The sequence below is a fragment of the Danio rerio genome, chromosome 8, assembly GCF_049306965.1.
Source record: "Danio rerio strain Tuebingen ecotype United States chromosome 8, GRCz12tu, whole genome shotgun sequence".
NCBI classification, from domain to species: Eukaryota; Metazoa; Chordata; class Actinopteri; order Cypriniformes; family Danionidae; genus Danio; species Danio rerio.
The window spans coordinates 21,358,083-21,373,225 of NC_133183.1; the positions used below are offsets into that span (position 1 = coordinate 21,358,083).

General features: G+C 32.7%; 1 protein-coding gene across 2 annotated transcripts; it reads left to right on the forward strand.

Annotated features, from left to right (window-relative positions):
* The first annotated feature begins 1,074 nt into the window (after nucleotides 1-1,074).
* Nucleotides 1,075-11,194, forward strand: npl (N-acetylneuraminate pyruvate lyase (dihydrodipicolinate synthase)). Of its 2 annotated transcripts, none has more exons than XM_073909027.1 (12): nucleotides 1,075-1,110; nucleotides 1,307-1,376; nucleotides 1,457-1,530; nucleotides 1,620-1,703; nucleotides 3,141-3,198; nucleotides 3,402-3,477; nucleotides 4,784-4,876; nucleotides 4,994-5,142; nucleotides 5,422-5,468; nucleotides 8,722-8,806; nucleotides 8,934-8,973; nucleotides 10,305-11,190. In XM_073909027.1, the coding sequence occupies exons 5-12, from the start codon at nucleotides 3,172-3,174 to the stop codon at nucleotides 10,448-10,450; spliced, it is 663 nt and encodes a 220-aa protein (XP_073765128.1). In that variant the 5' UTR covers nucleotides 1,075-1,110; nucleotides 1,307-1,376; nucleotides 1,457-1,530; nucleotides 1,620-1,703; nucleotides 3,141-3,171; the 3' UTR covers nucleotides 10,451-11,190. The 2 variants fall into 2 exon arrangements, with proteins under 2 accessions (XP_073765128.1, NP_996934.2); NM_207051.2 differs by having other exon boundaries at nucleotides 1,084-1,110; nucleotides 1,620-1,707; nucleotides 10,305-11,194.
* The last annotated feature ends 3,949 nt before the right edge of the window (nucleotides 11,195-15,143 follow it).

Consider the following 15,143-nt stretch of genomic DNA (forward strand, 5'->3'; position numbering starts at 1 on the left):
GTAATTAGAACATATTTTCAAACACATCATTATTATTATTAATATTAATATTATTATTATTATTATTATTATTATTATTATTATTATTATTATTATTATTGTTGTTTCCCAGAGATGGGTTGCGGCTGGAAGGGCATCCGCTGCATAAAAACTTGCTGGATAAGTTGGCAGTTCATTCCGCTGTGGTGACCCCGGATTAATAAAGGGACTAAGCCAACAAAAAATGAATTATTATTATTATTATTATTATTATTATTATTATTATTATTATTACTTTTATTGCTACTACAAAGCATTTGCCAGATTATTAAATGTTGATAAATAAATATATACTAAATTATTTGAATAATATAAACTATAAAATTATGTCATATAAACATTTGACATTTTTCTAAGTGTATTAAATGTAAATAAATATTTTAATTATACAAAATAAACAAAAAAAATATGTAATATTAAAAAATGTTTAGTTTTTCAGCAATTCAGAAGTTTATTTTAAACATTATCCTTTTAAACTTTTTATTCATCATTTAGTATCTCAATTATGTTAAAATAAGTGCATGAGATAAAACAATAGGACAGACAGACCCTGAAAAATCCAATAAAATGAGGATTGATGACATCATTCCAAAGAATATTTGGAAGTGCATGGTAAAAAAGTACAAGTAACTATTAAAAAAGTAAGTATGAGCTTTTTTATTTATTTTCTAAGTTTTTATTACATTATATCAAATTATATTATACATATTTTTTTTATATATATATAAAAGCTCATACTTACTTTTTTAATAGTTACTTGTACTTTTTTGCTGGGAAATATGGGAAATAATTTAATAAGCTCATACTTAACATTACAGATAAATCAATTCACCCACTTTCAATGGTAAATTTTTTCAGGTGAAATATAATTTTAACTGAATATCACTTGAGGAAAAGTTAAGCAACGTTAGAGGTTTTTGTTGACGCAGCAACAAGTTTTGCGTGCGTACGCTTCCTCTCTCGCGTGCATCACATGATTGCCCCGTGCAGTGACGTCAAACACAAACAAGTACAGTTCAATGTTCAGTGCGCTGAGAGAGACAAGAGAATAATACTGACCGTGAGAGGAAGGTGAGCGACAGGCTTTCATATATTTACAGAATTCAAATCAACTGGTTGGTCAAGTTTAATGATCATTCGTCCATAAATAATGACTTTTTAGAGCTATGTAAAATGTGTTTGCCTAAACAGATTGTGTGGAATGTAGCCGCTGTGGAGCTGATGATCAGTAGATTTGTGTAACGTTAATTGCTGCTTTTGTGTGCAGAAATGTCTCAACGCTTCAAAAAACTCACAGGGCTCGTGGCAGCTACATTCACTCCACTCACTGCAGAAGGGTGAAATACTGTAGTTACTCACAAAAATGCTTTACAGAATCATGCCTCTGTGGTTTGATCATTGTTCTTCAACTTCTCAGGGAGATCAACCTGTCTGTAATTGCAGCGTACGTCGATTACCTAATAGAGAAACAGAATGTCAAGAGTGTGTTTGGTAAGTCGATTGTTTTAAGGACTAAGGGTTTCGTTTTGCTGGTTAGTAGTCTAAATCAGCTTTTTTTTTTCTTTTTCTTTTTTTTGTAGTTAATGGCACAACAGGTGAAGGCTGTTCTCTGACTGTAGACGAAAGGAAGCAGCTTGCTGCAGCTTGGTGCCAACATGGAAAGGGCAAGTGAGTTAAAGCACATTTATGGTGTTTATTCAGCTGTGAAAAATGATCATGCCACAGGGATTGTAAAAATATTTGAATTGTAACAGAATATCGCCAAAAGAACACTTGAAATACATTTACTTTGGTAATTACAATTCATTTGAATGTAATTACATGCAACTAACCTTAAGCAGAACCTGTATTCTAACCTAAAACCACACGCAAGTATTACAAGTATTAAACTACTAAGTAGTTAAATTAATAGTTACACTGTAACAAATACACCTTAAAATAAAGGGTAACCTAAAACTGTAATGCGAAATATTATTTCAGTTTAAAAGCTTTCTAACAGAATATTTTTCAAAATATAATTTATTTATTAGATGCAATGCTGAATTTTCAGCATAATTACTTTAGACTTCAGTGTCACATGATTCAGATTTGCTGCTCAAGAAAAAATTCTGATTAATATTAATGTTGAAAACATTTGTTCTGCTTTATTTTTTGTGGCACTGGTGCAGTGGGTAGCACGATCGCCTCACAGCAAGAAGGTCCCTGGCTTGAGCCTCAGCTGGCTCAGTTGGCATTTCTGTGTGGTCCAAAAACATGTGGTCTAGGTGTATTGGGTATGCTAAAATTGACCTTAATGTATGTGTGTGAATGAGAGTGCATGGATGTTTCCCAGTAATGGGTTGCAGCTGGAAGGGCATCCGCTGCGTAAAACATATGCTGGATAAGTTGGCGGTTCATTCTGCTGTGGAAAGAGAATGAATGAATAAATAAATACATTAATAAATGCAAAGGTATTTATAATAATATTTCTATATATAATATCATGAATGTGATTTATTTTTCATTTAAAGAACTATAAAAATTGATATGTAAAATTTATTTAAAAAATTAGATCTCCGTTTTATTTTGCAAAAACTATTTTTATATTCTTTCCACCACATTTCTAATTTCCAGCAATTGTTCTTCTGATATGCAATACTGTCAAATCAATTGTATACAAAGTGTTTATGTTTTATTGTAATCGTTTAAGATACATAATGCTGGGGAATTAACTATGCAACTAGATTAGAAGAAACAAGAAGAAGCAAATCTTTAAATCTGCTTTGTTTTAGAGTTGCTTCAGGATGTTTCTGGCAAAGCTAACAAAATTCTCTTGTGGTACTAGTAAACCTATATGTATTAGTACAACATCCTGTGATCATGATTATTTGCCTCTTTGTGACGAAATGCTTGTTGTTTTCCTCAGCTATAAATGAAATAAATTAAAAATAATAAAAATAATAATTCAAATATATATATAAAAGTGTCTTCTAAACAGATAAATGTCACAAATCCAAAATTGTTCATAGCTGAAGAAAAACATCAGCATTTCTTTATTTTTCTTTATTTTTCTCATAAACATTGTTTAATTTTTTATACTGTGCATGTGTGTGTGTGTTCAGGCTTGAGCAAGTGATTGTCCATGTTGGCTGCATGAGTATAAAAGACTCTCAAGAACTGGTGAGCACACTGCTTCACATCCTCTTATGATTTACATGCATTATTAGCATTTTTTCTTTTGTAATGTGATTTTTCCACCCCCACAAACATCTTTCCTTCGATTTATTGTCCATTTGTGTTTCAGCATGTACAGACAAACAGGTAGTTTCCCCCTCGTGACTGTTTTTAAAAATGCTGATTGGATGTTTTTTGCTTTCCTTCAGGCTCGGCATGCAGCCAGTATAGGGGCTGATGGCATATCAGTAATATCTCCATCCTATTTTAAACCCATCAATGCAGGTTTTTAACTCTTTTTGTTGTTGTTTTTGTTAAAAATAGTTGCAGCTGCTCTTTTTTTTTATATACACTACCAGTCAAAAATCATTTAATGTTTTATAATAAGCTTATTTCTCTTACAAAGGCTGCATTTATTTGATAGAAAATACATTTAAAAATGTGAAATTGAGAAATATTATTCCATTATTGAATAAATATAATTTTATTGCATGTAATTCCAAATCTCATTAATTCTTACAGTTTAAAGCTGAATTTTAAGCATGATTAATCTTCAGGGTCACATAATCCTTTAAATATTATCATGATCTGCTTAAAAAGAAATAACTATTATTGTTGTTGTTGTTGTTTTAGTTTGGGAAACTGATACAATACTATTCAGAAGTACCTTTAAAACTGTATTCACTTTTATTCATCACAATAAATATATAATGTTTAAAAGATATCAATCCTGTTATTTTTAGTGTTATCTTTTATCATAGAATCCTAAAAGTAAAATGTGTCATAGTTTCAACAATAACATGAATCAAGGCTAGGGCTGCATGAAATTGGAAAAATCTGACATTGAGATATTTTGTTTTGCTGCAATGTATATTGCGATATGAATATAATTTCACCACAAGGCTATTTGGAAAGATTTAATTGTCTTTTTATAAGCAGTGCATTTGCATAAATTACAATAAATTATAACAAATACAATGCAACAGAGCAAATATAAAAGTGAAAAACAGTGCTTTCTGCAAAATCTTAACATTATTCAGGTACAGAAATTGAACAAGCAAGCATAAAATAACATGGTCATCATTGTATAAATTATCATTTATTTTTCTTTTAATCTTTAATCAAAAAAAAAAAAAAACAATCCTGCGATGTAACTGTTGCGGACACAGACAACAATTGTCAAAGGATATATTGTGCAGCCCTAATAAAGATGAAACAAAATTAGCACTGATATTTGTAAGATAAATTGATTTTGTACCAATAACAACTGATCATAATAGAACAGCAAATTCATCTCATATCATAATGATTTCTGAAGTATCATGTGGCACTGAAGACTGGAGTGATGAAGAATTAAGTCTTAAATCACAGAATTAAATCACAGGAATGAATTACATTTGAAAATGTATTCAATAAGAAAACAGTGCTTTGAATTGTTATAATATTTCACAATTTAAGAGTTTGTATTGTGTATTTCATCAAATAAAAGCAGCCTTGGTTAGCAGTATTGGCTTCTTTTGAAACATTAAAAAGATCCTTTGACTGGTAGTGTATATATAATTGCCATCAAAAAGCTTTGCTCTTTTCACAGACGCATTGAGGTTGTTCATAAAGGAAGTGAGTGCCTCTGCTCCAGATCTTCCTATGTATTATTATCATCTTCCAGGCATGACCGGTGTTGCATGTAAGCGCTAACATTACTGGCAGCCAAAAACCTTACATTGCCGTAAATTCTTCAGAATTGCACATTACACCATGACTCATTGACCTTCTGTGAATTTTTTGTTACTGTTGTTTTTAGTAGAGGCAGCTGATGTGCTGAATGGAATCGAGAGGGAGATTCCATCATTTCAGGGAGTGAAATACAGCGGGACGGATCTGAGGGATCTCGGACAGTGTGTTTGTTACAGTCAGTCGCGTGACTGGTCTGTCCTGTATGGAGTAGATGAGGTAAGGATTTCTCTCACTGCATTTGTCCTGTTCTTGTTATAATTTAAGGCTTTAATTGATTTAAATTTTCAAATTTGCTCATCAAGAAACACATGCTGCTGCTTTATTTTTTACTACATAAAATTAGAATAGAATTTAATAAATAAATAAATAAAATGTATCTATGATAATATTTTTAATAATAATAATAATGTGAATGTGATTGTCTCGTTTTTGTCATAATTTAAGGTTTTAATTGTATGTTTTTTCTGACTTGTATGTTTTTTCTTTCTATTGTAGCAGCTCTTGGGTGCTTTGGTGCTTGGTGTTCACGGAGCAGTGGGGAGGTGAGTGCCAACATGGCATCTTATCACTGATTTTCTGGCCTCAGTTGTCATGAATTCATGACCTTTGGCTGTTTTATCTGCTATGGCTATGTTGTAGTTATGCTTAATGGCAGGAGAGTTACCTTAATGTCCTTTTAAAACTGCCAGAGCACTGTGTAAAGGTTATGAATTGGCATTATTATTATTTTTTTTAAAACAGGTATCTTGTGACACGAGTTTGTTTTTCAGCAATATTGGATTATAATTGATTACTTGTTATATAATCAGATTTTAAAAATACAATAATTGTAGCTACATTATTTAATTTAAGAATCATTTTAATGGATTATTAGATGATTACTAATTATTCACTTCAATGGCAGTAAATTTATATTTTTTACAATTTCATTCATTTATTCACTTTCTTTTTGGCTTAGTCTATTTATTAATCAGGGATCACCAGAGTAGAATGAACCGCCAACTTATCCAGCAATTGTTTATGCAGTGGATGCCCTTCCAGCTACAACCCATCACTAGAAAACATCCATTCATTCATTTATTCATTCATTTATTCGTTTTATTTTCGGCTTAGTCCCTTTATTAATCAGGGGTCACCACAGCAGAATGAATTGCCAGCTTATTCTGTATGTTTTAAGCAGCAGATGCCCTTCCAGCTGTAGCCCATTACAGGGAAACATGCACACACACTCATTCACACACATACACTACGGACAATTTAGCCTACCAGATTCGCCTATACCACTATCACTATGTCTTTTTTTTAAGATTTATTTTTGGCCTTTTTTGCCTTTATTAAGTGAATAGGACAGTATTTCAGGAAGCAAAGTGGGAGAGAGAGTGGGGTGGGTACTGGAAATGTCCTCAAGCCGGGATTCGAACTCAGGATGCCCTGAAGTGCTGCTGCACCACTAAGCTATTACGCCGACGCCGCATGTCTTTGGACTTGTTGGGGAAACCGAAGCACCTGGAGGAAACCCACGTGAATTCAGGGAGAACATGTAAACCCCACACAGAAACGCCAACCGAGGCTCGAACCCAATTCGAAGACAACAGCACTACCCACTGCACCACCGTGCCGCCCATGTTTAGATAGTATTGATTTAAAGCATGTGAAAACAATAATATCATAACAATAATAATATTCCCATAAACACATTCAAAAACAAAGGTCTGTAAAGCAGAAAGTAGGCTATTTACATTAATGGATAACCTTTTCTGATTTTCATCTTGTAATTTTTGTAATCACTAACAGAAAACTAGGGCTTCACAACATATTGAAAAACAATCCTTATTGTGAAAATAATAAATGCAATAACAATAATCAGAGTCATATATTACATTTATTTGATGTACCAGGCCTTTGTGTTGCATCATATATATTTTTTTCATCATCCAAATTTAAGCAATCAGAGTTTTACTATGTTTATTCACGCCTCCCCAGTAAATACTGTTTTGCTGTTGGCTAGACCGGACCCAAAGGTGAAACTAGTACAAAGAGCTGGTGCACATTCAAGCCCAAACCAATGCACGTTTTAATATGGTTGTGCAACTTAGTTTGAGATATGTTTTTTCTTGTTTGGTGGGTGGGACTAAAATGTCAGCCTAATTGGTATAAACCACGAAGAGACATCTCGCACAGTGGGTTCATTCAAGTAAAGTCTTTTATTTTGGAACGCAAGGACAGTGACTGTAACATTGAGGGTATTTTGCAGTATTAAACACATATTTAGACCGATTTCTTTAGGCTCCGAAAATGATTTAAATGGAATATGAAGAATGGCCTTCTCAGCTGCTGTAATTTCAACTCCTCTGTCATCAGAACAGGGTGTTCTACCATTTGCACTTAAAAACATGTTTGTGATCTTTTGTCAAGGCTGAGCACAGCCCTGAAAATAAACACTAATGGTGGTAGTAGAGATGAGTGAGGAAAAAGACAGCAGCAAACAAGAATCAGAAATTTTCAGTTTTTCAGTCATTCATGGTATTTTAAAGTCTAAATGTTTACACATTTTGTTTGTCGACAGTTTATCCTGAATTAGATTAAACCGGGTTGTGTGCAAACGTTTAGACTTTAAAATACCAGGAATGACTAAAAACCTTAAGAATTCTGATTCTTATTTTACATTTACATTTACATTTAGTCATTTAGCAGACTCTTTTATCCAAAGCGACTTACAAATGAGGACAAGGAAGCAATTTACACAACTATAAGAGCAACAATGAATAAGTGCTGTAGGCAAGTCTCAGGTGTGTAAAGTGTAAGAAGCAAAGCATTAGTAATGTAAGTTTTATTTTTTATTTTTTTTTGTGAGTACAGTTAGCGGTGGAGCCAGAGAGGCAATTGCAGATTAGGAAGGAAAGTGGAGATTAAATAGTTGAGTTTTAGTCAACTAAAACAACAAACAATTGTGTTGCTTTTTGTAGGAAACATAATTTTCCAAAGAAGCTGCTCAATTGTTTTTAAAGTACAAGTTAAAAGCATAATTACATCTGAAAAATATCTATCACCTCTTTAGTTCATTTGTTCATTATGCAAATAAAATATTATAAAAACTGGCTAATAAACGGCATTTCTCTTGCTATAACAAAATCTAAACAACATTGCATATCTCATATTTTGTCAGCATTCTGCTGCCCTATAAACAACAGTTAAGCAAAATAGAAATCTGTATGTGATGTAAAAAGATTACATTATCTAAAATGAGTTGTCCAGTAGATAAGTAGTTCAGTGTTATTGACTTGTCATCATTTCATCAACATTCCTCAATTTTAAATAATTAATGAACTTCATTTTCGTACAGTTTGTAAGTTTTACCCAAAAATTAATTTTTAAATGTTGTTTTTTGTTTTGAAAACTATAAATATCTAAACAACAAAATGAGGAAATTCATGAAATATTTCAATATTGTTATGGAAAAAATATAAATGCATTTTTATATGTCCACCACACTCTCTCTCACCAGTTTCATTTGCATCAAAACCAGAATTTTTTTTCTCCTAACAAGCAACAATGTCAAATTATTTGAAGTTTAACATTCTCAGTGTTTCTTGCTATGATAATAGCATTGTAATCAACAATACAAAGGATTTGAATTATATTTTTCTACTAAAAGGGATTTGGATGTCTTTTTTCTGCTGTTTATGTTTTAAAAAATGATTGCTTAAGAAAGAAATTGCATAAATGCCTGCTGTCAAGCTTTAAAACCTTATCCATAATGCACTGCTAAATATCATACAACTCTATATTTTCCAGCACATATAACTACCTCGGACACATAGTGAACCAGATGCTTTCTGCTTTTAATAACGGCAACCACACGCAGACCAGAGCCCTGCAGGTACAGTACAGCAATCGTCCCGTTACACTATTAGTGCAATTCTCAAGTAGAAATTTATTTGATGAATATTTAACGAACCACTATTATTTTAGCTACAACAATTAACGATATGCAACTCTGTTTACAGTTTGGATTTATGGAAGTCATCACATTTGCCAGGACTCTTGGTAAGTTGATCAGCTTGCCACGTTTATTTCAGATGTTTTTAAAGATTTTTAATAAAATGTCTTTAATGACCAAATTATAGTGATATTGATGAAATGTCAGTGCATTTTTAAAAAAAATGTTGATTGTTTATTCCTTTAATACATGAGTTTATGTAAATCTTTTTTTTTTCTCAATGATTTCTTTACAAAAATCCTACTGTGTGCCATGTTGTTTACCTGCAACTATAAACAATGTAGAAATATGTCATCAAATGTCATTTTATTTGGGATTCGTGCATTTGAATTTGCGGACAAAATAAAGCTAAGTTATCAGCCGATGTTGTCTTCTTGTTCACATAATCTTTAGAAATCTTTTTAATATTGGTGCTTAAAGTTCAGTGCATGGAAATGGCCATACTGTGAGCCTCAAACACCATTGCTCCTTGTGTAAATTGCACAAGTTTAAAACCCTGCCGGAAAAACAGGCATACCAGAACATACTACAGACTGTTACATTGCTCACCGGTCGATTCATAACATTAGGGCTAGGCAGCCAGATTTGCATGAGCAGCCCCATCATCAGGAGATCAGCAGGCAAAACAGACGCTGATAAATTACACATGGGACCATTATTTTGCACACCCCAGGCTGGGATTTTGCAATGATCAGTTTTCTTTCTATTTTTAAGTTTATCAAAGTTTACAATAAACTTACTATGTATGTGGCAGATCAGATCTCAGTAATATTTAACACCTTTCCAAATATGGTCAATAAGGACCGTCTGATTCTAGGGGCATTTTATGGAATAATACTGGATATGAGCATATAAAACTAGATCATTTTTAAACTGACCTAAGGCACGAATAAGAGTCAGAATTATTAGCCCTTCTGTTACATTTTAATTTTTTATATATATTTTTTCCAAAGTTCAATTTAAAGGATATTTTCAACAGATTTCTAAATATAATAGTTTTAACAACTAATTTCTAATAACCAATTTCTTTTATCTTTGCCATGATGACCGTACAAATGGTAAAAAAAAAAAAACATTTAAAACAGTTTTTATTCTAGCTGTAATAAAACAAATTACAGTTTTCCCAAAAGAAAAAGACTGGGGAAAATTCCCTAATCCATTAAATATCCCTTGAAACATATTTGAAACAGAATAAATGTTGCACAGTAGGGCTAAAGTAAAGACACGCATTTAATTGAATTATAAGTCATTTTACAACATATTACATGTATTTTGTGCATCCTAACTAATTCAAATATTTGATTATTTACAAAAAAACAGTATAAATAAAAATAACTTTGGATGAAATAAAATGTTTTTAATGATTGTTTTTCTGCAGGTTTTGATGTGTCTGTGAATAAGCAGGTGATGAGTGAAGTATCAGGGTTACCAATGGGTCCTCCTCGACTTCCATTACTGCCATGTCCTGTCTCAAAAGCCCAAGCTATAGCACAGAAAATCCACAACTTCACTCAGGGACTTTAAAATGAATGTAGAGATTTCAGTAAATCTAACTGAAATTCCAAACAAATAATCTGTACTGTTTCTTTACACTACAGTATGTTGATGTACTGTATATTTTATGTTTGCATGCTTTTATACTTTATAGTTTCCTGTTTTTTTATTGTTAGCCCATTTTAGCCTTTCTTAGCATTTTCTATCTCTAATTAATAACAATAAATGAAAATAACAATGTCAATGAACTTACTTGAATTACCTAGCAGTTACTATTATTCCTCACTGTTACTGATATCTTTTCTCTGTTGTCATCATTTTCTATAAGTTTATGGGATTTCTGTGTTTTAATTGTTTGTGTCTTATTGCACAATGTAGCTTAATGCACACACATACTATATGTCTTTACAATATACTTTTGGTTTTGTATTGTTCAATACAGTATTGATTACACTTTGGCTGTTGATACAATTGTTATTAATTCAGGCTGCTGAGAAAATGGTTGCAGGGTCAGCCATGATACCATTGTGTTCTTTTGTGACAAGTGGCTTTTTTACAGCAATTGCACTGCATGCAATGTACAACAAAAATCAGTTTTTTTATCAGTGTTTTATGCTCCATTTCAAAAGCGATATGTGTGTCAGGTTCTTCGTAGTAGACACTGTGGTCTATGCTTAATATTTCTAAAAAATCTTATGTTTGCAAAGAACCATTTAAAAAGGGACATTTTTATTAATGCTGTATTCATTGAATAAAACTAAATGCAAGTCTTTCTTTGAGCTTGTTTTTTAAATGCATGATATCTCAAAATCTGATTATGTAGGTTGAAATGTCTATTTTAATGTCTGTAATTGATTGATGGAGTGACTGTTGTCCTGAACTCTAATTAAGTCACAGTTTATAAGCTCTCAATAATGTCATTCCATCTCCCTCGTTGAAAATATCTAAGTTAAACTGAATGAAGTTGAATAGAGTCAATCTTTTTGTCTGATTTTTTCAGCTGTCGTGATGCTCTTATATAAGTCACGAGAATTGACCAATATCATCTCAACTCCTTTTTGCTGTTCAAAATGTAATGATCATTTGGAATCTGGGGGGTTTGTGAAGATCTGGGATCAAGTAACCATTGACTTCCATAGCTAGGCCTATTTGTTTTTCCAGTAATGGAAGTCAAAGTTTACCGGTTTCCAAAATACTTTAAAATATCTTCTATTAAACTCAAGAAGGTTTGCATAACCACTTCAGTGTGTGTACATAGTGAGTTAGTATTTATTTATTTTCATTTTTAGATTAATTATATCAATCTTATATCATCTCAGATATGTTAAATATAGATATGTTAAATATAGGCTATTAAAATACCTATTTGTGTATAGCTGTAGGAGTGTTGATGTTTCGCATCTGTCAGCAAACTCTGGTCGAGAGTGCGCTACATCATCAACTAATCAGCGGTTTTACTGCTGACTTCATGTCTGACTAAAAAAGGTCAGAATTACAATATTACACTGTACATCATTTATTAGCACACTAGCAGTTTCTTTTCAAGGAGAACACTGACAACTCGTTTAAAATCAGGTCATGACCAGGTTTCCTTTGGGACAGCCTATCTGAACACATATTAGAAACTGTGGCTTCAATGTTTACACTGATTTTGGAATTTTAAAATTTTTAATTATTTCTTATTTAGTTTATTTTACATTAATTTTTTATTATTTAATGCTTATTTTCGCAGATTCTGGGGTACACGGTGGACTGTTTGATTGCATGAACTTTGATTCCATGTGAAAAATGCCGCCATCTAGTGTTTGCTAAAAGCACGTGCAGCATCTGTACTTTGAAAATAGTGTTTTGGACTATTTACTTTTTGGGCCATATTCTATTAGATCATGGGTGGCCAAACTTTTTCTTATAAAGGGCCACAAGCCAAACTTGATTGAGGGCTGTGGGCCGAAGTTAAATATACCAAGCCATATTACATTAAATTTGCCATGGGTAATTTCCTACTTTATTTTCTAATATTTAAAAGCAACTAGAAATTTGAAACTTATTAATTAATGATGAAGTTTCATTTTTCCTTTTTTATAATGGACTTATTGTAGTAAAAAATATAACAAATCCCATATTTAACACAATGAAGTTCAATGCTGAATACACTAGTCGAGCTGCTCCTGTCTTTGCCTTGATTTTGTTAAGTGACAGTATTTACATTTTAAAAGTCTGATTCATTTACAACATTTAAATTAAACATTTAATTTTATTTTTGCTTTTTTTGTAGCTCAAACAAAGAAACAAAAGATTATGTTCAATTCGAAATGATGATCTCTGTCAAAGGCATGTGTCTCAACCAACTTTCCGTCATTCTCCCTCTCTTTTCAGATGGGATGGCGGGCCAAATAATAGGTTACCATATTACGCAGGCCCTACTTTGGCCACCTCTGCATTAGATAGCCACCAGTAGATAGCAATAAATTACCAGTTAAGACCCACAGGGACTATTGCAATTTCCAATCAAAACATTTTACAATTTACAGTCAATTACCATTATAGTCAATCAAAATTGTAAGATGGTTTATATTGTGTTTCTTTCTTTATTTTAAAATAAAATTGAGAAAACAGAACTATTCCACAAGAAAAGTAATTATAGCAAATAATTGTAAATAGTAGTATAGTTGGCTACAGCCATATCCCCCTGCAGCCCAAGACCAGTTACTCACTGAAGCTAAGCAGGGCTGAGCCTTGTCAGTACCTGGATGGGAGAGTAGAGGGTAACTGCTGTCTGGAGAATTTTGCCACGCCCCTACCGGAAAAAATACTTTGACCAATAAAAACCTTATACCACGCCCCTACCTTTTGCCACACCCATTTCTCCAGTCTGTAGTTACCAGGAATGCGAGACCACATTGGAGTGGTGTTAGTGAGGTCAGGGCGCTCAACCTGGGCTCTGTGTGAGTCCTAATGCCCCAGTATAGTAAAGGGGATGCTATACTGTCAATGGACGCAGTCTTTCGGATGAAACGATAGACCGAGGTCCTGACTCTCTTTGGTCAGTTCCACCAAATTGGCTCTATCACTGTCTCTCCACTTCACCTATAGCTGGTGTGTGGTGAGCGCACTGGCGCCGTTGTCCTGTGGCTGCCGTCGCATCATCCGAGTGGATGCTGCACACTGGTGGTGGTGCGGAAAGACCCCCCTCATGATTGTGAAGAACTTTGGGTGCATGGCTATACATGATAAATGCTCTATATCAGTGGTTCTCAAACTGTGGTACGTGTACCACTAGTGGTACGCAGGCTTCCTTCTAGTGGTACGCGGAGGAATTAAATAGCCTATGTGATGTACATGCTACACACATTTCAAAATTTATCAAAAATGATGTACATAATAAGCCATTTATGACATATAGCCTATATTTCTAAGGTAATCTGCCACATTTTTTAACGGTGCAGCGTTGTAGCTGCTTTACTGGGCCTACTACGCTACTATATTTCAATACTGCTCATTTTGGTGGTACTTGAAGAGACAATTTTTTTCTGAGGTGGTACTTGATGAAAAAAATTTGAGAACCACTGCTCTATATGAATATACATTACATTACATTAAATACTGTAGTTGTTTTTTAACCATACTTTAATAAAGTACTTGAATTAATCTATTGTGGTATGGTAATACAGCAATTACAGGGTTGTTGCTAGAGGATACAGCTGCAGGCGGAAGTTAAGTAGAATTATTTATTAAATTACATTCATTCGTTCATTTTCCTTTGGCTTAGTTCCTTATTTTAATAAATCACACAGTATTTGTATTTTATTATCGTCTACCCCCTCACCAACCCTAAACCCAACCCTCATAAAGATGCTAAACAGTAATAATACAGAGTACTATTTTCATTATTAATTAAATTACCTATAAAATGTGCTAACCACAGAACCCTCACAGTAATGCAAAAACAGTAAAAATACAGAGCATTATTCATATTAAAATTTAAATTACATTTTAATAATGTAATTATAATAGAATCATAATATTAACTTTTAATAATGTAATTATAATGTAATCATTTTAATAATTTCAATAAAATAGTATTTCATTAAAGCCTACACCTTCCTCCAACAGAAAATAGCCATTATTGTTTTACAGTGTCACAAAATTATGCCATATTGATGTGTGCATCCCCAGCTGTATTCCTTCTAGGCTTAAAATTACAGTAGTATAAACAATTTACCCAATATTGTACTATGTTTTCTACAACTGTTAATTATAATATACTAGCTACACCACAATTTACTATAGTACAAACAGAAGTGTATTGTTGCCGAATGCATTACAGCACACTATAGCTAATAGTGTTACAGTATACAATATAACACTCTGAATATAACACTGATTAACACTGAATAATATAATACATAAAGTATGCACATTACTATGGTATGGTTCAAAGACACCATTGTATTTACTCTTGTTTACTATATTATTTTTTCAGATTTTTCATTTTCATTTGGGGGAGACTTGGTTAACAACCAAGTGCTTCAAAAAGTGCTTCATATATTCGTCAATGAGGTATTAATTAAAAACATTGAATATTTAATATGCAGTGTTGTTCCATGGGGATATAAAATCTACCCAACAGGAATGACACGCTCATAAACAATCCTCGTTCACAGGCAGAACCAATGATAGCGCTTTTAATCACTACAACCACACGGGACAATAATACAGCGAC

What these genes read in the sequence shown, in the direction of transcription:
- npl (NM_207051.2), top strand. Translation starts at nt 1,309, where the DNA reads ATGTCTCAACGCTTCAAAAAACTCACAGGGCTCGTGGCAGCTACATTC. An exon ending in GAATGTCAAGAGTGTGTTTG is followed by an intron (nt 1,531 to 1,619) that starts GTAAGTCGATTG and finishes TTTTTTTTGTAG; the next exon opens with TTAATGGCACAACAGGTGAA. An exon ending in TTTTAAACCCATCAATGCAG is followed by an intron (nt 3,478 to 4,783) that starts GTTTTTAACTCT and finishes CTCTTTTCACAG; the next exon opens with ACGCATTGAGGTTGTTCATA.